This window comes from Rhinatrema bivittatum, chromosome 6 (genome assembly GCF_901001135.1).
Source record: "Rhinatrema bivittatum chromosome 6, aRhiBiv1.1, whole genome shotgun sequence".
NCBI classification, from domain to species: domain Eukaryota; kingdom Metazoa; phylum Chordata; class Amphibia; order Gymnophiona; family Rhinatrematidae; genus Rhinatrema; species Rhinatrema bivittatum.
Genome location: NC_042620.1, coordinates 1,539,526 through 1,561,808, shown reverse-complemented (window position 1 = coordinate 1,561,808; position 22,283 = coordinate 1,539,526). Strand labels below are relative to the sequence as shown.

General features: G+C 48.1%; 1 protein-coding gene across 2 annotated transcripts in view; it reads right to left on the bottom strand.

The window, feature by feature from the left end:
• The window catches only part of STK11IP (serine/threonine kinase 11 interacting protein), a 272,418-nt gene that overhangs the window by 157,952 nt on the left and 92,183 nt on the right, over window positions 1-22,283 (bottom strand). For both annotated transcript variants that reach the window (XM_029604968.1, XM_029604969.1), the window contains exon 13: window positions 9,613-9,682. In XM_029604968.1, coding sequence (XP_029460828.1) covers window positions 9,613-9,682 — 70 coding nt within the window. The remainder of the gene's footprint in view (window positions 1-9,612; window positions 9,683-22,283) is intronic.

Here is a 22,283-nt window from a genome sequence, read left to right as displayed (position 1 = left end):
CACCGCTCCTCTCTTGAGGTCCGAGCCACAGGGGGAAAAGATGAACCTTCCCTGCGGGGGGCGGACAAATTCCAATGCGTAGCCGTGTTTTATGGTATCCAGGACCCACTGGTCCGAGGTGATCCGTGCCCACTCCGCGTAGAAATACGTTAGTCGGTCCCCAATCCTGGGGACAGGGGAGTGGGCGAGACTGGCATCATTGTGAAGACTTGGTATAGGGGTTCCCGGTTCCGGGAGTAGTGCGTGCGGGCCGACGCCCGCGAAAGGAGCGCGACCAGGGCTGAGACCTGGGGGCGGATGACCGGGAGCCCGCCTGTCTGTATCCCCTGTAGCGCCGTTGCGCTCTGGCTCTGGTCCGAGAAGAAGAAAATGCTCTGGATGGTCGAAACCTATCCTCCGGCAGCCGATGAACAGCGTTCTCCCCCAGGGACTTGATGATCTGGTCCAAATCCTCCCCGAAGAGGAACTTGCCCCTGAAGGGAAGAGAGCCCAGACTCGACTTAGAGGACGTATCAGCTGCCCAATTGCGTAGCCACAGTAGTCGTCGTGCTGCCACTACCGAAACCATGGATCTTGCGAGGACCCGAAAAAGGTCGTACGAGGCGTCCGCCCCATACGCCACTGCGGCTTCTAGCCGATCTGCCTGGGCAGCCTCATCGGACGGCAGGTTCTGAGACGTGAGGAGTGAGACCTCGAAAACCCGCTTAAGGAAAACTTCCAACTTACGATCCTGTGTGTCCCGCAACGCTGCACCTCCCGTCACTGGGATAGTCGTCCTCTTCGTGACCGCCGACACTGCGGAGTCCACCTTTGGGACCTTGATGAGGTCCAGAAATCTTCGGGGAGCGGGTACAGCTTTTCCATAGCCCGGCTGCTCTTCAGGGAGGCCTCCGGGGTGTCCCATTCCCTGGTGAGAAGTTGTAAAAACGAGTCATGAATGGGAAAAGCCCGAGCCCTCGGCCGGAGTGCCGCCAGGACAGGATCTCCCTTCCTTGAAGAAGTGACGACAGCGGGAGCTACTGGGGCAGGCGGGTCTGGTGGCGGGTCCAAATCTAATTCTTGGATGATCTGCGGGATGAGGTCGTCCAGCTCTTCCCTCTGGAAGAGGCGTAGGGTACGCGGATCATCCCCCTCCTGCGTGCCGTCCCCTTGTCCCCCGTCCGGGAGGTCAAGTCCATGTCCCGCTGGGTCTGGCACCGCCCCCACTGCCGCGGGCGTGGATCGGACCCGGGTAGGAAGGCGGGAGGCCCCCACTCCCGGAGGGTCGGGGGGGGGGGCCGGCGTCGAGGGCGACATCCGAGGGATCTTAGGAGGGGGGGTCCCACAGGTGCTTCCAGCCCCTGCAGATAAGCGGTATGCATGAGCAGGATAAACTCCGGGGAGAACCCCGGCCTGCTCGGGTGCGCTTCGGAGAAATCAGTCAGGGACTGTGAGGTACCTTCCCCCCCGGGAAGGCATCGTGCACAGATGCCCTCCCGGGAAATCCGGGACCCCGGGTCTCCGCAGGCCGCACAGCGGGACGGCCGCGGCATCGGGATCGCTGTAGGAGAAAAGAAAAAGCCACGGGGGGGGGCCACGCGCACAAAAGCGCCGCTGTGGGGGGGCCCGGTCGGCCCGCACTGCCCGCTGTCCGAAAATAGAGGAGGGTGCCGCGGGGGGGGGCCTTCCCGGCCACACGACCCGCCCCAGACATCTTTCCCTAAATGGCTCAGCAGCCCATGAGGAGCTGTAAAATGGCCGCGGATGAGGGAGTAAAGAGCGAAGAGGCCGGCTCCACCGGCTTTCACAGGCACCGGGGGCTGAGCTGTGAAGGAAAAAACTACAAAGGAAAAACAAACTTACCCCTGGCTGCAACGAGAAATAAACAGCAAGGCCGCAGAGAAGAGACAAGGAAGATAAGCCACTCCCCAGAAGTTGAAAGAACTCTGCCTTTTTTTTTTTTTTTTTTTTAAACTTAATACAAACTTGATACAAACTTGATCCACAGAAAAAGACAACAACAAGCCACAATCAAGCAAGAAAGTGAAGAAAAAGGAAAAGGAGGGGAAGCCTGATTCCCCTACTCGCATCTGCTGGAGTCAGAAGATACTGAACTCCTGCAGAGGGGGTAGTAGTATATATGGATACGCCCCCTCAAAGCTTGTGCTGACTCCATCTGCTGGATTGGGGACATAACCCACTGTCTGGACTGATCCAGGTACGTACAGGGAAGTCAGGCTAACCGGTCTGTAGTTTCCCGGATCACCCCTGGAGCCCTTTTTAAATATTGGGGTTACATTAGCCACCCTCCAGTCTTCAGGTACAATGGATGAGTCCATGTCTGATGTGGAATTATTCTTTCCTTTGCATCAGTCCACATTAAATTTTATCTGCCATTTAAACACCATTTAGAAGGGCTTTCATTGCAATTGGTTCATGATCTAACAACTTTGAATAATTTTGTGATCATTTAACATTTTTATATTTCGCCTATCCCAGTAACATCTATACTAGGTGAATTACAATATAAACAGCAACAGATTTCACAGACATATAATTAACAAACCAAAATAAAATGGAATTAAAACCTTGTTTGAACATAAGTATCTTCAATTCTTCTGGAAACACTTAAATCAAGGGGGGCACTGCCTCAATTACTTGCAAATCTATCTCATGCATAGATATCCTGAAAACTAGGTTTGTTTGTGGTTCTTAAGGACTGGAGTTGGCAACCAATGAATTAAATCTTCAAATCTGCAGAGTGCATTGGGTAGGGTGTTCCATAATACAGGCCCAGTCACCGAAAATGCCTGTTTACATGTCTCCTGGAAGCATGCTTCTTTCAGAAGAGTGCAATAAATAACTAGAAGCATAAACTGCCAATAAGTCTGACAAATATTGAGGGGCATTATCTTTAAAACCTTAAAAGCAAAAGGAAATATTGTTCTTACCTGCTAATTTTCATTCCTGAAGTACCACAGATCAGTCCAGACAAGTGGGGTTTTGCATCCCTACCAGCAGAGAACAAAAACGTTGAGGCATTGCTCCATATCTGAGAGTGCCACCTGCAGTCCTATAATATTAGACCTGTACCCAAGCCAACTAGAGTGAAAACTCAACTTTCCCCTTCTTTTCCAGGGCAAACAAATACAGGGTTAGAGCCCCCTGAACTGGAGCCCCACATCAACACCAAGGAAACCAACCAAACCTGGTCATCTCTGAATATATACACACAGAAAATCTTATCCAACTTTGCTAATTGCAATCAGCATAGTCTTTCGACAGTAGAGATCTGTGATACTTTCGGAATGAAAATTAGCAGGTAAGAACCAATTTTCCTTTCCTGTTAGTACCCCAGATCAGTCCAGACAAATGGGATGTACCAAAGCACCCTTATGCTGGGTGGGCATCCAAAAAGTCCGCTCTCAACACACTCTCACCAAACAGACTCCCCTGGCACACAAACATCCAACTGGTAATGCCGGGAGAAAGTGTGCAGTGAAGACCATGTTGCCACCCTAGAAATCTCCTGTGGCGACACCAACACATTGCCCAGAAGGTTGCCTGCATCCTGGTAGTGTGTGCTTGCAGCCTCTCTGGAATTTTTCGATCCTTGCAAATATAGGCCGAAAAAATAGTTTCCTTCAATCATTGAGCAAGGGTGCTCTTAGAAGCTTTGATCCTCCAAACAATACAACAGATGATCTGACCGCCAAAAACTGTTGGTGACCTTCAGACACCACAACAGAACCCAAACATCCAACAAATGAAGCTCTCATGCCTCTGGAGTTTCTGATGACCAATTCAAAAATGCAGGAAGCTCCATCGTCTGGTTAAGATGGAAGGAGGAAAAATCCTTGGGTAAAACTAAGGGCACCGTACTCAACGACACCCCATCATCCATAATTCTCAGAAACGGCTCTCTACAGGACAAAGCCTGCACTCTGAAATCTGCCATGCCAAACAAATTGCCACCAGAAAATCATTTTCAGGGTGAGGTCCTTGAGCGACGCCTTCTGCAACAGCTCAAATGGAAGCCGCATAGAACTCAAAGAACCAACTTCAAACTCTATGCCAGACACATCCTGCGCACCAGCGATCGCAAACGCTTGTCCCCTTCAAAAATCAAACTACGTCCAAATGCAACCCCAAAAGTCTCCCTTGCAGCTTACCTCTGAGACACCCCAAAGCAGCCACTTACGCTCAAAGGGAATTGTAAGCCAGACCCTTAAACAAGATCTGCTGTAAAAAGGCCAAAATATGAGAAATATCCATTCTTAATGGGTCAAGGCCATCCGAAACACACTAGACCTCAAAAACGCTACACACCCTGATGTATGGCATACATGTGGACGGTCTCCTGGCCTGAAGCAAAGTGGCAATAACTGGCTCACAGTACCCTTTCAACCTTAAAACGTCTCCTCTCAAAAGCCAAGCTATGAGACAAAAGTGATCTGCCCAATCTGAGAAGATAGATCCTTGCCTTAGCAGATCCGGCAGATGAGCCAACCTGAGGGGCCCATCTACTGCAAGACGAATCAGATCTGTGAACCACGGATGATGTGGCCACTCTGGCGTAACTAGTACCACCCCTTCCTGGATGCCTCTCTATGCGCTGCAACATGCGGTCTATTAATGGCCTTGGGTGAAAAATGTACAGCAGAATCTCTGCCAACCACAGAAGAACCAGAGCGTCTATTCCCTCAACTCTGACCGCTCGTCTGCGACTGAAGATCCCCGTTGCCTTGGCACTGCTTCGTGATGCCATGAGATCTAGCTGGGGGTTGCCCCAATGGGATTGAATAAGTTTGAAGGCCTCTACTGACAACTCCCATTCCCCAGGGTCTAACTGTTGCCTGCTGAGATAGTTTGCCTTCACATTGTCTACTCTGACCACATGCAAAACTTCTATCCCCTCCAGATACTGCTCTACCCAGACACAAAGCTCCTGAGCTTCCAGGGCTTCGGTGTGACTCTTTGTGTTGTCCTGATGATTGATATATCCCACCATTGTAGTATTGTTCGAGAATACTCTCACTACTCGTACCTGGACCTGATGGAGGAAAAACATCAATGCCCTGCAAACCGCTCTCATTTCCAAACAATTGATAAACCAGGCATCTCACACAGGTGACCACAGATCACCTCCCCTCCACAACCACTGAGGCTGGCATCCATGGTCACCACCATCCAGTCTGGAGTCTGCAGATACACCCACTTCTCCAAATTGCAGTGAAACAGCCACTATGAGAGACTGAATCTAGATTCCCCCTGCGGCGGTAAAAGCCGCTGATACTCCTCCGACAACGGATTCCACCAGGACAACAGCACCATCTAGAGAGGCTGCATGTGGGCGAACGCCCATAGCACCAAATCTAGCGTAGATGCCATAGAACCTGTAAATAATCCCAAGCCTTGGGAACTGGCAGATGCAAGAAGCGGACTGAGACCGAATCTTTGTCACCCTCTCTGGGCTGAGAAAAACCCTGGCGATATTGAACCGTTCTCCCAGACAATCCAACTGGGTCGACACTAAATGATTCTTGGCCAAGTTTATCACCCAGCCGAGCAACTGCAACATTTCTATCACCCGGCATGCCACCTGACAACATTCCCCTTTGGATATTGCCTGAATGAGCGAGTCATCCAGATCAGGGTGGGCAATAATCCTCTCTTTCTCAGGGCTGCACCACCACCCCCAAACACTTTTGTGAATGCTTGTGGTGCTGTCACCAACCCGAAGGGAAGGGCTCGAAATTGGAAATGTTACCCTAGCACCATGAATCGCAGAAACTTCTGTTGCTCCCACCAAATGGCTATATGCAGATAGGCTTCTGTCACATCAAAGGATGCTAGAAATTCTCCTCTTCGGACCTTTACAATTACCACCCACAACGTCTCCATCTGAAAATGCGGCACTCACAGTGCCATGTCGGACTTCTGAATGGAAACGAACAAATGCCATTTACAAGCTATACGTGCTGACTTAATGAAATGCACGTTTCAGTCCTTTGAAGAAGCACTCCTATCCAAAACATGGTCCCATGTTGGGCATTGGTGGTATCTACTGCAGTGAATATTCAGTGCATTACACAGTGATTAAATGTTTTCCGGGGAGAATTAAGAAACGTTTTGGAGGAATATTCAAGAAATTGGATACAACTTAATTTCTAGATAAGTCTTAATGTGCTGTGTTCCACTTTTGGTGATTTACTTCAAGTTTGTGATTGCTAATTTTTATTGCATCAAAAAAACCTCCCAAAAGTATTCAATTGCATTGCAAATTTTAAAAAAATCAGTTTGATGTGGGATTCTTTTGTTACTCACATTCCAGGTCAATTTGGGAGTCTTTTGTTGTTTAAATGACCTATGATTATATATAAGGCAGAGCCGCAAAGTGTTCTTCACTAACGATGACACCTAGTGTGATGGTCATTTAAGAAAATCTTGTGCATCCATTATTTTATGATATTTGAGGTGTGGTGGTGTAGTTTTTCTTGCGGACTTCTGAAAATCCAGAATGGGCTGGAATGTACCCTCCTTTTTGGGAACCATGAAATAGATCAAGAACCTTCTTTGCCTCTTTTCCAATGGAGGAACCAGTACCATTTGCGTCCAGCCTTTGAAAGCAGTGCAGAGTATCCAGTACTGCCTCATTTGCTTTGGGATATGCAATGGGACACCATAAAAGCTTCCCTCATTGGATGAGAAAATTCTAAGGCATAACCGTTTCTTATCACTTCTAGAACCCACTGGTCTGATGTGATCTTGGTCCACTCTTCATAGAAAAGGGACAAACTCCTTCCTATTGCTTCCACCAAAAAGCGGACCTGCCTGACTTCATTGTGAAGCCTTTTCTCTCTGGTCCCCTGACCTGAACCATCCCTGGGAGTCCCGCGGAAACCCCAAAAGGACTGCTGTTTTCCTGAGGTTTGCTTCTTCCCCGAGCAACTCCTGCCAGAATGAAACCACCTCACATCCTAAAAATGGAACCGCGGTGGAAAGGTCTTGACAGCTATATCATCTTCCAGCAACTTATTCCCCTTGGACTTTCCCAGATGCTTCATCAATTGCTCCAGGTCTTCTCCGAACAGCAGCTTTCCCCCAAAACCTTTTCCCTTGGACCATACATCTGCTGACCAATTACGTAACCACAGAAGTCTCCTCGCTGCTACCACTGAGACCACAGTCCTGGCCGACGTCCAGACGAAGTCATATAGCACATCAGTCACATAGGCCACCCCAGATTTCAGCCAAGCCGCCTGTTTGGAATCCACAGAGACCGGCTCCTACTCCTTCTGCACCCAACACAAGTAGGTCCTCTGCATCAGGCTACCACAAATCGCCACCTGGAGACTCAAGGCCTAGACCTCAAACATCCTTTTTAACTGAATTTCCAACTTGCGGTCCTGCACATCCTTCAGCGCAGTCGACCCCGCCACTGGGATAGTAGTCTTCTTATTGACCACTGAATCCACCTTAAGCAGCCTCAGCAGTTCTAAGGTTTCCTCCGTCAGTGGATACAACTTTGCCATTGCCCTACTGATGTTCAAGCTGGTTTCTGGAGTATTCCATTTCTAGTTTACCAGCTTCTTTACCTTCTTGGACAATGGAAAAGCCTTCAATGGTCTCCGTAGGCCATCCAGCATTGGGTCCACACCCTCATTATTAGAATCCTCTTGATGACCTTGATCCCCAGCTTTCCAAGACATGGAGAATTAACGCCTCCTTCCAGAACAACTGGATACCCATCTGGTCATCCCCTTTGATCACCGGTGCCTCATTCGGGTTGCCCACATCCTTACTTGCCCCTGGGTTGGCATCCGGTTCACCCGCTGCAAAGTCATCCCCTGGATCTCCACCTGCTGCAAACAGATCGCCTGGATCTTGAAAGTCCTGGCATCATCATCTCCCTCTCATGAGGACTGTGCCAGCCCCAAGTGCTGAAGCAAGGTTCCAGAACACCCCCCCCCCCACCCCCGCTGGGTCCATCTTGGACCTTTGAGGGGCACTGCAGCTTCCCCCCAAGGGGCCACTTTCCCGCTGCTCCCCACCTGGCCAAATAGACCTTGTGTAGGAGCAACACAAAATCAATCGAGAAGTCCTCCACATCCGCGGGTTCCTCCTCATCTGAATCCCCCACTCAAAATCCTCTCCCGATGGCTGCACCATCGGGGAAAGAGGAGGAAGGGAATCTCGCAACGGCCCAGGATAATACCTCCAACCAATCCCGGGTCTTCCGGCATCGACGGACATGGAAACCAAACCCTCCCCAATGCAATTCTTATCCTGCAGCTATTCAGTTTGCACACGATCGGCCACTGCCTCTGCTCCTTTTTTATTTTTTTTTTTTTAAAGGAGCCAGAGAAATACTGAGGGACTGTAGGTGGCACTCTCGGTTATGTAGCAGTGCCTGAAAAGTTTTTATTTTTTGCCTCCAACTGCTGGTATGCAAAACCCACTTGTCTGGACTGATAGCACAACAGAAAGACAGTAATATACTTTCCTGCTGCTGGCCGCCAACATGGGGAGAAGCCCTTCGAGAGGATGAGGGATCCAGGACCCTGTCTATCAGGTCCCCGGGAAGATGTGGGCAGAGCCAGTCCAGGGATTGCCAACCCACTGCTTGCCCGGCTGCATCTGAGGGATGGTTCACAAAGGTAACTAACACCTCAGGGAGCAATTGAAGCTGTTCTTAGTCTTTTCTGTTTTTTTTTTTTTTTTTAACACTCTCTTTCAGACTGCAGGTTTACAGCTCAACCATCTGCTAGAGCCAGAGAAATACTGAGGGACTGCAGGTGGCATTCTCGGTTATGAAGCAGTGCCTGAAAAGTTTTTATTTTTTGCCTCCATCTGCTGGTAGGGATACAAAACCCACTTGTCTGGACTGATCTGGGGTATGAACAGGAAGCCAATGTAATTGGCACAAAATGTGATCTTGAGAAGAGCGAGTAATAACCAAATGAGCTGCTGTGTATTAAAGCGTTTGTAAGACTTAAGATAACACTTGGGAAGATCTACATACAAAAAGTTTTGCAATAGTCAATGGAGGTCAAAATATAGGCCTAAACCATGGCATGGAAACTGTTGATGGATAAAAATATAATTCAGTCCCCTCACCATTTGTAAAAAAAGCTGTCATCTCAGTCATCATTCCCCTTTCCAGATTATTTATGAATACATTATGAAGCACTGATGCCAGTACAGATCCTTTCAGCACTCCTCTATTTACTTCTCTCCATTGTGACATGGTCACATTTATTTATTTATTTATTATTTTTACTATACCGGCTTTCATGACAATAATCACATCAAACCGGTAAGAGAGAACTCAAACAACATTTAGTCCTAACTCTTTGTTTTCTGCCTATCTCATAACTTTTTAACTTCTTGCGGTGTCTCATGAGAGCCCTTGCCAAACACCTTCTGAAATCCAGTTACACTATTGACCAGCTCATCCTTACCCACATGCTCTAACAGATAGCCTTTTAAAATATTGGCATTTCATGGGCTGCCTTTCAGTCTTAAGATGCAATGGCAGATTTTACTGACAGGTTACAGATTATAGTGGCAGAATTTGAGTTCTTTAAAGACTGTGAGAGATGAGATGAGAGAGTGAAAGGAAACACTCACCACTGGCATGAGCTCTGAAGTCATGCGCCACATCACTGTGCTCAGAAATACTCGCTTTACGAACCTTAACCTGACAGAAAACACAAAAGCAAGAATACGGAGTGAGATTCCATGTTTTGGGAAATAAAAGAAGCTGTGGAAGGTGACGAGCAAAACTAATCACAGCCCATGTGTAGCAGAGTAAAAACAATGCACCCTCAGCTGGTCCTTTCCTCTTTCATTACGCTTGGAAAAAGGACATCCCCGAAATTCAGGAATTCTCTTAAAGCTTTCCTATTTACTAAAGCCTATCCTTCTGACTGCTAAATTCTTTATCTCATTTACTCTGCTGCTCCTATTTTTACATTTTATGGTTACTGTTTTATTATTATTAGTTATATGTCAGGTCATTTTTTTTTTTTTTTTTTTATCATTTTCAACATTATATCTTACAGATATTTTGCCAGTTTCAGACATATTAAAGATCATTCCAAAATAGCACTACCATCATTTTTACAGCATTTTCATATCTGTATCATTCTAAGAAATCCATGGGGGAAATAATTAAGTGGTCTATTAAATTACAAATGGTTGCCAACACAATAACTAACACACCGCATGAATTAGCAGATGACATAACACAACGTGCACTGGTCACACGACAGGACTCTCAGGGACGAAGGGTTCCAAAAACCTTTGCAACTGTAAAGGTTCAAAAAATATGCATTTGGAATTCTGATGCCTTATAATCCATCTCCTGGGGTACAGAAGGTTAAAGCTGGCGCCTCTGGCTATCACTTCTAATCGCATGGATAAGAAGGTTTTCCGCCTCTCTTGGGTTGGCCTTGAGATATCCGGAGATATATATATAGCCGGCCCTATATTATGGAACTCAATGCCACCCGAAATAAGACTAACGAGGGATCAAAAACTTTTCAAAAAAGGCTTAAAAACATGGCTTTTCAAAAAGGCCTTTCAAAGTGAGAATGGGAAATAGGTGTTACTAAGAAACAAGAAAAGGACTTATACACACAGGCAAAAGTCACCTGAGAACATATGTGTGTGTTAAGTATTAAGTTAAAGAATTACAGTATACCACATCTACGGTTATCCCATAAAGGGAATTTTAATACACTTTACATATAGCTTATAATATTGAATCATGTATCTGAACAACTGCAGCACCCTCTGGTTAAAGTACAATCCATCTCGAATTTATGTGCCTATTTGTAAACCATTGTGATGGTATATCACTAAACGACGGTATAGAAAAGTTTTTAAATAAAATAAATAAATCCATATTTTTCTACCGTAAAACAATTCTGTACGGTTACGCAGAAATCTTTTCATCATCAAATCTCTGTCAGCGATGAATGTACATGATAGAAACAAAGTCATTCTATGTGAAACTTCCGCATCATCAGACATTTCCAATATTTGAGTCAAATTTAAATCTTTATTCAATTCTTGATCTTCCTCCTTTTTTCTCTCTTTCATTGGTAAATAGTAAATTCTTGAGATGACCGGTAGGCCTTCCTCTGGTAACTTCAGTATCTTAATCATATACATCTTAAACATCTCATATGGGGAAATCTCTCTCACAAATGGGAATGAGATTTAGAAGTTTTGTCTGGTTTTCCAGGTTCTCTAACCTCTTTAAATTCAAATCTTCAACCCTTAAAATCTCAGTCTGTATTGTTTCCATTTTCTCAATTCTTAACTCCATTTGTTGGGTCTTATTCACTTGCAGAGTCATTTCTTTTTCAATATTCAAAAATCTCTGGTTTGACTCCACAGTTATTTTTGTCAAGTTGAAAATTGCTGTTGCCAAACTTTTTATAGCATACCAAAGAGTATCCATGTTTATAACTTTCGGTTTCTCCATCGGGGTCAATATATCAATTGAGGTTTTTTCACCATAGCTTCCCTTCCTGAGGTGCTCCCCCTAGCTATCTCCTCAATGGCCTTCATTTCCTGCTCTTCACTGTGTCTTGGTGAGTCTCCCTTCAATATATCCAAACCATGTTGAGAGGAAAGTCCAGTCATATTTCCAAATCTTTGAGGGCTCACCTCTATTGACGCTGTGTCGGGTGGGATAGGAGACGGGGGGGGGGGGGGGGGTTGCTGGTGCGCCGGGGCTCAGGGTGATTTCATCAGCCAACGTCGCTACCCACTCTGCTTCAGCTGTTGTAGCAGCGGCTTCCTCTGGCTTCATCTCTGCAGCGGCAGCAGAGAAGGTCTCAATCCTAGTTTATTGATTATCAAATACCGGAGACGAGGTAGCTGCTTCTCTTATTTTAGCTTTTCTTTTTGAGTGTGGCATTTTCTTCGACAGAGGTAGATTATTTCAAAGAAATGAGGAGAGAGCGTCTTGCCGACTTATTCATGTGGCGGCCATCTTGCTTTCCCCCGATATGTCAGGTCATTTTATGTTCATTATGACATGTAAGTTGATTATTTTTTGCTTTTGTTTTAGTTTACATATTAACTAATTTTATTATATTGTGCATCACTGATAAACTGGCATAAGAAATGCGATAAATCAAGAAATAAACTAAATGGTAAGGGCAGCAGTTGGGGGGGGGATCACATTTGATGACTGTGAGATTGCTAAGCACTGCAACAAGGAGGTGGCCAGAGTCAGATGGACACCAGCGGAAAGGAGATAATGCACCTGGACTGGTTGTTAGTGAGACCTCACCTACAGTAGTGGGCCCAGTTCTGAAAAGATTAAGACAGGTTACAGTGGTTAAAAATGGTACCAAGTCAGCATCATAATCCGCATGAAAAAGACTTAAAAAGCTAAATCTACTGTGCATATCCTAGAGGAGGAGACTGGAGACATTCAGATAGCTCATATATAGAAAAATGCACAAGCAGTCTGGAGCTCACGACACGAAACTCAAAGAGGCAAACAAGGAGTAAACCAAGAAAGTTTTTCTTCCCAGGGGGAGGTGGATGCGTGGAACAGCCTCCCCGTGGAGGTGCTGGAAGCGGAAATAAGCTTGGCACTCATAAAAGCATGGAATAAGCACAGACGAGTGGGGAATACTGGGTGGGTGTCAAGGACTGCAGCATGGGTAGATTGGATGGGACTTGAGGAAATTATCATCTATCATAATTCAATATTCTGTATACAAATGTGCGGTACAATCACTACAGAATATTAAAAAGCCCTGCTGTGCATTTTCTAGCCAGACATTAAAGTAGAGACAGATTGGCTCATCCTTATTAAGGGCTTCCAGTAAAGCTGACTCAGAGGTGCTTCCTCGCTAGCAGCGTCAGTAACTCTCGGACAGCGCCTTGCTCCATGGATAGACCATAGTGCCAGGCGCAGGACTTTTGGGCTTATGTGCCGAAGCTTGGAAAGGAATATAAAGTTTTAAATAAGTGTTTTCCTTAACATACTTGATGGCACCATGGTGTGCTGCCTGTGCCCTGGAATGTGAGCTCCTCACCAATGACACGGACTGCGCTGGGTCCAGGTAAAATAAATAGCTGAACACCATGGGCATCATCCACGCCAGGAAGGATGAAGGGACCTGTGCTGATGAGGCTATCTCCCGCCTCAGTGCAACGATCTGCTCTTCAGTTCCAAGGGGGATGAGAAGGAAGTCCTTTACTTTTTGTTTAGCTGCCTTCCTGGTGCCTCGCTCACTGCCACAGATTTACACCATGCTTAACCGCTCACCTGAGACAGAGCCAGGAACCGTACCACAGGCAGGAAGATTACTGTCTCAAGTTACTGTGATGAGAATCCGATATCTTGCTCCTGGACGAGAAGTGGCTCTGGGCTTATATCTGCCAACATCTTTCCCAGATACAGTTTGACTTTACCCTAGGGCACATCAGAGCACAGAAGCCATGGTCTAGACCAGGGCAGCAAAAGACTAAATACGTATCTGAAATGTACATCCAGCACCCACAGATGCAAACCTTGAACCAATGACCGCTGGCTTCTTGGCCTTATCCATACTGTATTTATTTTTTTTAGAACTTAAAAAGTTCTGTTTGAGGGATTGCTGACGCACTGGCAGGAAAACAGAAGTAGCAACAAGGCAGTAAAAAAACAGTAACACAAAAACATTTTAAGGGAGAGACTAGGACAATGTGAAGTCGCCTGAACAAACACCGATCACTTCTAGAACGACCAAGAGGTTCAGGGGCCGCGTGTGCATGTGGGAATTGCCATGCGTGCTCTGTAAAGTCTTTACTAGCTCTGAGAGCTGGGTGCATGCCCGGTAAAGTCTTTACTAGCTCTGAGAGCTGGGTGCATGCTCGGTAAAGTCTTTACTAGCTCTGAAAGCTGGGTGCATGCCCGGTAAAGTCTTTACTAGCTCTGAGAGCTGGGTGCATGCCCGGTAAAGTCTTTACTAGCTCTGAGAGCTGGGTGCATGCTCGGTAAAGTCTTTACTAGCTCTGAGAGCTGGGTGCATGCTCGGTAAAGTCTTTACTAGCTCTGAGAGCTGGGTGCATGCCCGGTAAAGTCTTTACTAGCTCTGAGAGCTGGGTGCGTGCTCGGTAAAGTCTTTACTAGCTCTGAGAGCTGGGTGCGTGCCCGGTAAAGTCTTTACTAGCTCTGAGAGCTGGGTGCGTGCCCGGTAAAGTCTTTACTAGCTCTGAGAGCTGGGTGCGTGCCCGGTAAAGTCTTTACTAGCTCTGAGAGCTGGGTGCGTGCCCGGTAAAGTCTTTACTAGCTCTGAGAGCTGGGTGCATGCCCGGTAAAGTCTTTACTAGCTCTGAGAGCTGGGTGCGTGCCCGGTAAAGTCTTTACTAGCTCTGAGAGCTGGGTGCGTGCCCGGTAAAGTCTTTACTAGCTCTGAGAGCTGGGTGCGTGCTCGGTAAAGTCTTTACTAGCTCTGAGAGCTGGGTGCGTGCTCGGTAAAGTCTTTACTAGCTCTGAGAGCTGGGTGCATGCTCGGTAAAGTCTTTACTAGCTCTGAGAGCTGGGTGCGTGCTCGGTAAAGTCTTTACTAGCTCTGAGAGCTGGGTGCATGCCCGGTAAAGTCTTTACTAGCTCTGAGAGCTGGGTGCGTGCCCGGTAAAGTCTTTACTAGCTCTGAGAGCTGGGTGCGTGCCCGGTAAAGTCTTTACTAGCTCTGAGAGCTGGGTGCATGCCCGGTAAAGTCTTTACTAGCTCTGAGAGCTGGGTGCGTGCCCGGTAAAGTCTTTACTAGCTCTGAGAGCTGGGTGCATGCCCGGTAAAGTCTTTACTAGCTCTGAGAGCTGGGTGCGTGCCCGGTAAAGTCTTTACTAGCTCTGAGAGCTGGGTGCATGCCCGGTAAAGTCTTTACTAGCTCTGAGAGCTGGGTGCATGCTCGGTAAAGTCTTTACTAGCTCTGAGAGCTGGGTGCATGCTCGGTAAAGTCTTTACTAGCTCTGAGAGCTGGGTGCATGCTCGGTAAAGTCTTTACTAGCTCTGAGAGCTGGGTGCATGCTCGGTAAAGTCTTTACTAGCTCTGAGAGCTGGGTGCATGCTCGGTAAAGTCTTTACTAGCTCTGAGAGCTGGGTGCGTGCCCGGTAAAGTCTTTACTAGCTCTGAGAGCTGGGTGCGTGCTCGGTAAAGTCTTTACTAGCTCTGAGAGCTGGGTGCATGCCCGGTAAAGTCTTTACTAGCTCTGAGAGCTGGGTGCATGCTCGGTAAAGTCTTTACTAGCTCTGAGAGCTGGGTGCATGCTCGGTAAAGTCTTTACTAGCTCTGAGAGCTGGGTGCATGCTCGGTAAAATCTTTACTAGCTCTGAGAGCTGGGTGCATGCTCGGTAAAGTCTTTACTAGCTCTGAGAGCTGGGTGCATGCCCGGTAAAGTCTTTACTAGCTCTGAGAGCTGGGTGCGTGTTGGTAGTGTCAGATGATGTCATCAACGCATTACATGACCATTTTCGAAGCGTTATAAAAAATTCATTTTGGAAGCTGCACATGTTCCAAATTTTGAATCCCATCTTGATCCCTCTGATTTGAGAGCAGTAGCGCAGGCTGTGGTGCTGACACCATTAGACTACTGCAGTGTTTTGTAGTTGGGTCTGCAGATAGTTCAGAATGCAACAGCATTTGATTACAGGGATCTCAGTCACCAGCATTGATGCATCTGCACTAACCAATCAAGTAGAGAATTACATTTAAAGTGCCGACATTAATCTATAAGGCACTGAATGGGTTGGCATCAGAGTGGTTTTCAGCATTATTATTTCATTAGTTTAGAGTGCTGTGTTTCTCATACTAAAATCTCTTGAAAGTGCCATCTATTAATGATGTATATTTGTCCAAACCAGACAATGTATGTTAAGAGTCGCAGGACCAATAGTGTGGAATGCTTTCCCTGTATTGTTGTGATGTAGGAAGCAGCAGAAAGCATATAATTAATGTACCACACAAAGGAACTTTGGTCTCATGATATTGAATTTTTGTAATTATTGTATATTGTAGTTATGATCCTTAAAAAGCTCAAGCCTTTACTCCATACTCAAGACTTCAGATTAGTCCTACAGTCCTCCATTTTCTCCAAAGTGGACTACTGCAACGCCCTGCAACTAGGCCTCCCATACTCCACCATCAAACCACTTCAAACCCTTCAGAACGCCATGGCACGAATCCTTACAAACACACATAGAAGAGAGCATATTACACCCATCCTAGTAGACTTACACTGGCTGCCCATCCAGTTCCGCTCCCAATATAAGACCCTAACTATTCTTCACAACACGCTCTACAAAAACAACTCCCCCTGGCTTAAGGAAATGCCCCACTTCCACCTCTCAACCCGCCAGACAAGATCCACCTCTACAGGCACCCTTCACACCCCCCCCCCCCCCAAAACAGCCCGCCTCTCCACCACCAGAGAAAGAGCCTTCACCATCGCAGGCCCTGCCCTCTGGAACTCCCTCCCCACTCACCTCCGCCTTGAACCCTCACTACCCAACTTCAAAAAAGGCATCAAGACCTGGCTCTTCAGACAGGCCTACCCCTCATAGTCAACCCCCCTGAAACCCCCCTAGTCACACCCCCCTGCAACCCATCTACCCACCCTTTACCCCCTCTCCCCCCCACCCTATACACCCCCCACCCACCATACTCCTTCATCGCACCCTAGTTACCATACAACCTGTACTACCTGTGTGTTAAAAGTTAAAATTAGTTATTTCTTATTACCTGCCATAACGGCTGTTTAATAATCTATTATATATATCTGTTTTTTTAAATGTTAAATAAGTTATCTTTTATAACCTGCCTTAACTGCTGTAAATAAGCTACCATATATATCCTCTATATAATCTATATATCCTTCATTAACCGCTGTAATTTAGCGACAATGTTTAACCCTCATTTAATTAGTCTCTCATGTAAATACTGCTACGTTCCTTTTACCTTCTCAGCTGCTGTCTTTCCTCCTTTATCTTCTCCCCCTCTCCCCCCCCCCCCCTTTTCGCTCCTGCTCCATCTCCCACCCCCTGTTTTTTGTAATTTCCTCCTTTCTCAAGTTTTATTGTAAACCGGCGTGATGTGCTCGCACGAACACCGGTATATTAAAAGCTGTTAAATAAATAAATAAAATAAAATTATGTTATTTTGCCTTTGGATTTTATTGTGTTTTGAATCATGCTGTTCCCTGTACGTACCCGGATCAGTCCAGACACCTGAGTTTTGCCTCCGCACCAGCAGATGGAGACAGAGCAAGACCTGTCGGGCTCAGCCACATATACCGTGTTTCCCCGAAAATAAGACATCCCCCAAAAATAAGACCTAGTAGAGGTTTTGCCAAATTCTTAAATATAAGACCTCCCCCGAAAGTAAGACATCCCTTGTAAACAGGGGCGGATTGACTTATCGGGGGATCGGGCTTCCCCCGGTGGGCCGGTCAATCCTGTGACGTCATTTTTTTTTTTTTTAAATAAAGTTTCCAAAGTATTAGGGGCAGACGCGAGCAGTGGTATCCCGAGGGGAGCCAATGCCCCCGGGCACAAGGAAAAGATCGCGTTCAAATGCGCTGATGCTCTTTCTCCTTCCTGCCTGTGCGGTCCCGGAAGTAAACGTTGCCGGAGCCGCGTGGGCAGGAAGGAGAAAGAGCATCAGCGCGTGCAGAAGAGGAGCCGCCGCGGGCTGCTGCGAATCCCAAGTCGCAGCAGCCCAAGAAGAGGAAGAGGCCCGGTAGCGAGGAAGAGGCCCGAGAAGTTCAGGGCCGCTGCAGAACCCATCCTGCGGCGACCCGCGAAGAGGAGGCCCAGAGGTGAGAGAGAGGCTGAGGGTGTGTGTGTGCGTGCGTGTATGAGATGAGTTGAGAGATTGTGTGTGGGAGTGAGGATCTGAATGTTTGCAGAGGCAGCATGTGAGAGCCTCTGTGTGTGTGAGAGAGACAGCGTGTGACGGTGAGAGCCTATGCTTGAGCAAGACAGCATGTGGGAGTGAGAGAGAGCCTGTGTGTGTGAGCATCAGACAGCATGTGACAGTGAGAGCCTGTGTGTATGAATGATTGTATGAGAGAGCATGTGCCAGTGAGAGCCTGTGTGTATGAATGATTGTATGAGAGAGCATGTGACAGTGAGAGCCTGTGTGTATGAATGATTGTATGAGAGAGAGCATGTGCCAGTGAGAGCCTGTGTGTATGAATGATTGTATGAGAGTGCATGTGCCAGTGAGAGCCTGTGTGTATGAATGATTGTATGAGAGTGCATGTGCCAGTGAGAGCCTGTGTGTATGAATGATTGTATGAGAGTGCATGTGCCAGTGAGAGCCTGTGTGTATGAATGATTGTATGAGAGAGCATGTGCCAGTGAGAGCCTGTGTGTATGAATGATTGTATGAGAGAGCATGTGACAGTGAGAGCCTGTGTGTATGAATGATTGTATGAGAGAGCATGTGACAGTGAGAGCCTGTGTGTATGAATGATTGTATGAGAGACAGCATGTGACAGTGAGAGCCTGTGTGTGAGAGAGAGAGAAATGCATGTGAGAATGAAAACCTGACTGTGTTTGAGGGAAGAAGATGGAGAGAAAAGAAATAAGGAAGAAAAAAGGACAATATAAAAGGAATTGGCAAAAAAATAAGAAAGGGAAGGTGGAAAAAAAAAAAAGCCTGTGACCAACCGATTAGAAAACTAACATCAGCCAGCAAAGGTAAAAAAAAAAAAAAAAAATTACTTTTTAGTGATTGGCACATGTAATCTTTGGGAATGTGCAAGAGTAGCACTTTCTCTATGGATCTCACAATGTACGAGATCAGCATGGAGGAAGTGGAAACCCACGGGGCCTGCACAGAGGAGGCAGCAGAATGGGCTTCAGTGTCAGTAGCAGCAATCGGCGTCTCCCCAATAGCCATGCGGCAGCAGTGACAGTGGCAGCAAGATTACTGACATCTGGGGATGGTGGCAGTACCAGTCGGGGGACCCCTTCCAAGCAGTGTGCAGAGGTTGAAAAGCAGCAGAGTCAGCCCAAGCTGACTCCCATGAATGCTGCACGCTCCTACCTCTCTCCGACAGCACACTCCTACCTCTCTCCGACAGCACACTCCTACCTCTCTCCGACAGCACACTCCTACCTCTCTCTGACAGCACACTCTTACCTCTCTCTGACAGCACACTCTTACCTCTCTCTGACAGCACACTCTTACCTCTCTCTGACAGCACACTCCTACCTCTCTCTGACAGCACACTCCTACCTCTCTCTGACAGCACTGGTGAGACATGGCTGAGGCAGGAGCAGCCAGCAGCTCTATTAGACATCCCCTGAAAATAAGGCCTAGTGCATTCTTTGGTAGCAAAAATTAATATAAGACATTGTCTTATTTTCGGGGAAACAGGGTAGCAGGGTGCCACTCACAGCCTCTCAGTCTTACTCTGTCTCCAGCAGATGGTACAGTGCAGAGCCACAGCCTCTGGGATCCCTAGTGAGGAGGTTTTTGGTAGTTAGTCTAGTTTCAGCAGGATCTTTTTCTTGTGCTGGTAATTTCTTTAAAAAAAAAAAAAAGGAAACAAAACAGAAGACAGTCCCTCGTCGAGAGAGCCTCCCAGGGGGGTGGAAGGTTCTGAGGGGACCATCCCCCCCTGGTCGAGGACCCGGCCTTTGCTGGTTAGCAGCATCGGGGGTGACACCGGGGAGCCCGGTTCACTCACCCCCCCCACTGGAGCAGGAGTCCAGTGGAGGGAAAGCGGCCGGCAAGTAAAAAAAAAAAAATAAATAAATGTTGTTATTTGTGCACGCCGACTCTCTATTGCCTCTTTCGCGGTTCCTGTTTGTTTGCTGTGTTTTTTCTTTCAGCGCCTTTTCCAGGCAGTGGTAGGCGGAAGGGGGGAGGATGCCTCGGGGGTCTTTGTGCCGCGCGTGCGCAACTTTCGCGCAATGGGCTGTGTTCAGCGTGTGTGCTGGGCAGCGAGGGGCCGTCCGATTCCAGTCAGGGGGGGGCCAGGTTCGGACGCCGCGGTCACCATCGCGTGCCGGATCAAGTGCTGCAGGGAGTGAGGATCCGTTCCCACTCAGCGCGGGAACGGCGGCCATTTTAGGCTCCTTTAGGGAAGCCACGCGGTCGGGATAGCCCGCTGCCTCCCGCGCTCTCTCCACAGCAGCTGCCGACCGGGGGGGCCCCCTGGGGGGAGCTGTCTCTCCTCTGCAGGAGGATAGCCTGGGGGAGGATTCCTCTTCTTCAGAATCCTCCTTTTCTTCAGACTTTGTTCTATTGATACACAAAGTATTTAAAGCTAAAAAGGCAGGAAAGAAGTTCACTCTGGGTGGGTGGGTGCTGATAAAGGGGATGTGGAGGTACCGGCTCAGCCAGGTACCAGCAAGGGAGCTCCAGTGGTGGAAGGGGACGACCTGAAGGTGGTACGTCTTTTTAAGAAGGATGAATTGGCACCGCTTATCCCGGCCATTCTACAGGAGCTCGGCATAGACGGCCCGCCGGTGGAGTCCCGTCTGGGAGCCAAAATGGATCCGGTTTTGTTGGGCCTCAGGAGGCCTACAGTGGCTTTCCCGTTCCACTTATCAGCCACGGATCTTCTCTTCCGGGAATAGGACACTCCGGATTTGGGCCTAAAGGTTAGCAAGGCCATGGACAAGCTATATCCCCTTCCAGAGGACGCCTTGGAGCTTCTCCAACTTCCTAAGGTGGACGCAGCGGTGTCGGCCGTGACAAAGAGGTCCACGATTCCAGTGACAGGGGCTACGGCCCTTAAGGACCTACAGGATAGGAAGCTGGAGCTTCAGCTGAAGAAGGTCTTTGAGGGTTCGGCTCTGGGCGTCCGGGCAGCGATATTTAGTAATTTTGCCCTGTGGGCGGGCCTTAGCTGGGCTCAGCAACTCCAGGCCACTGCCGGCCTTTCAGAAGAAGCAGCGGCTCAAGCAGGTCGCCTGGAGGCGGTGATCGCTTTCAGCGCAGACGCGCTGTATGACCTTTTGCGCACGTCGGCCAGATCCATGGTCTCCGCGCGCCGTCTCCTTTGGCTTCGCAATTGGGCGGCGGATGGTTCTTCCAAGACCCACCTCGGCTCACTTCCGTTAAAAGGGAAGTTATTGTTTGGCAAGGAGTTGGGTGATATGATGCAATCCCTCGGAGAGAACAAGGCTTATAAACTTCCGGAGGACAGGCCTCGACCTCCGGGTTCGTTTTCCAATAGGTCTCGGTTTTGAGGGAACAGGAAGTCTCGTCCAGCGAGGTCTTCTGGGTCATCTTACCATCCAAGCTTGTCGCGACAGCCGTCTTGGTCTCAGTCCTTTCATGGCAGAAGATTCGGGAAACAGAGTGGCCCTCCAGCTGGGACGGGAGCTAAGACTTCGCAATTAAATTCGTCTGGTCCATTCCTCTCGGCAGGTTACTCTCCCAGTGCCAAACTTGGGAGCCAGATTGGCGCTGTTCTTCGAGGAATGGACCAAAATAACGTCGGACCAGTGGGTCCTCACCGTGATAAGTCAAGGTTACGCTTTAGATTTTGTACAGACGCCCGCAGACAAGTTCCTCTTCTCGCCCTGCGATTACCGGGAGAAACGTGTGGCGGTGCAGGGAACGTTGCAACGTCTGCAGGACTTGGGGGCGATAATTTCGGTTCCTCCCGAGCAACAACGCCTGGGCCGATACTCCATTTACTTCATAGTCTCCAAAAAGGAGGGGACATTCAGACCAATATTGGACTTGAAGAGTGTCAACCGGTGTCTTCGGATACCGCGCTTCAAAATGGATTCGATTCAGTCGGTGGTCGCCTCGGTTTGACCAAGCGAGTTCCTGGCCTCGCTGGATCTCATGGAAGCATATCTCCATATCGGAATCCAACCATTTTACCAGAGGTTCCTCAGGTTCTGCATTCTGGGCAAGCACTATCAGTTCCGAGCTCTCCCTTTCGGCCTCGCCACAGCTCCTCGCACGTTCACCAAGGTGATGGTGGTGGTGGCAGCACAGCTACAGAGAGAGGGTTTCCTGGTGCATCCCTTCTTGGACGATTGGCTGATTCAGGTGAAGTCCGAGCTGCAGTGTCAGACAGCAGTCACCAGAGTCCTTCAGCTCTTGCGATCTCTCGGATGGGTGGTCAACCTTGCCAAGAGTCGTTTGACGCTGACTCAGTCCCTGGAGTTTCTGGGAGTGCTGTTCGACATGAGGCAGGGCAAGGTATTTCTCACGAAGGAACGAGTGGTCAAGACACAAAGTCAGGTGAGGCACCTCTTGTCCCTACCAATACCTCAGGTGCGGGATTATCTGAGGGTCTTGGGTTCCATG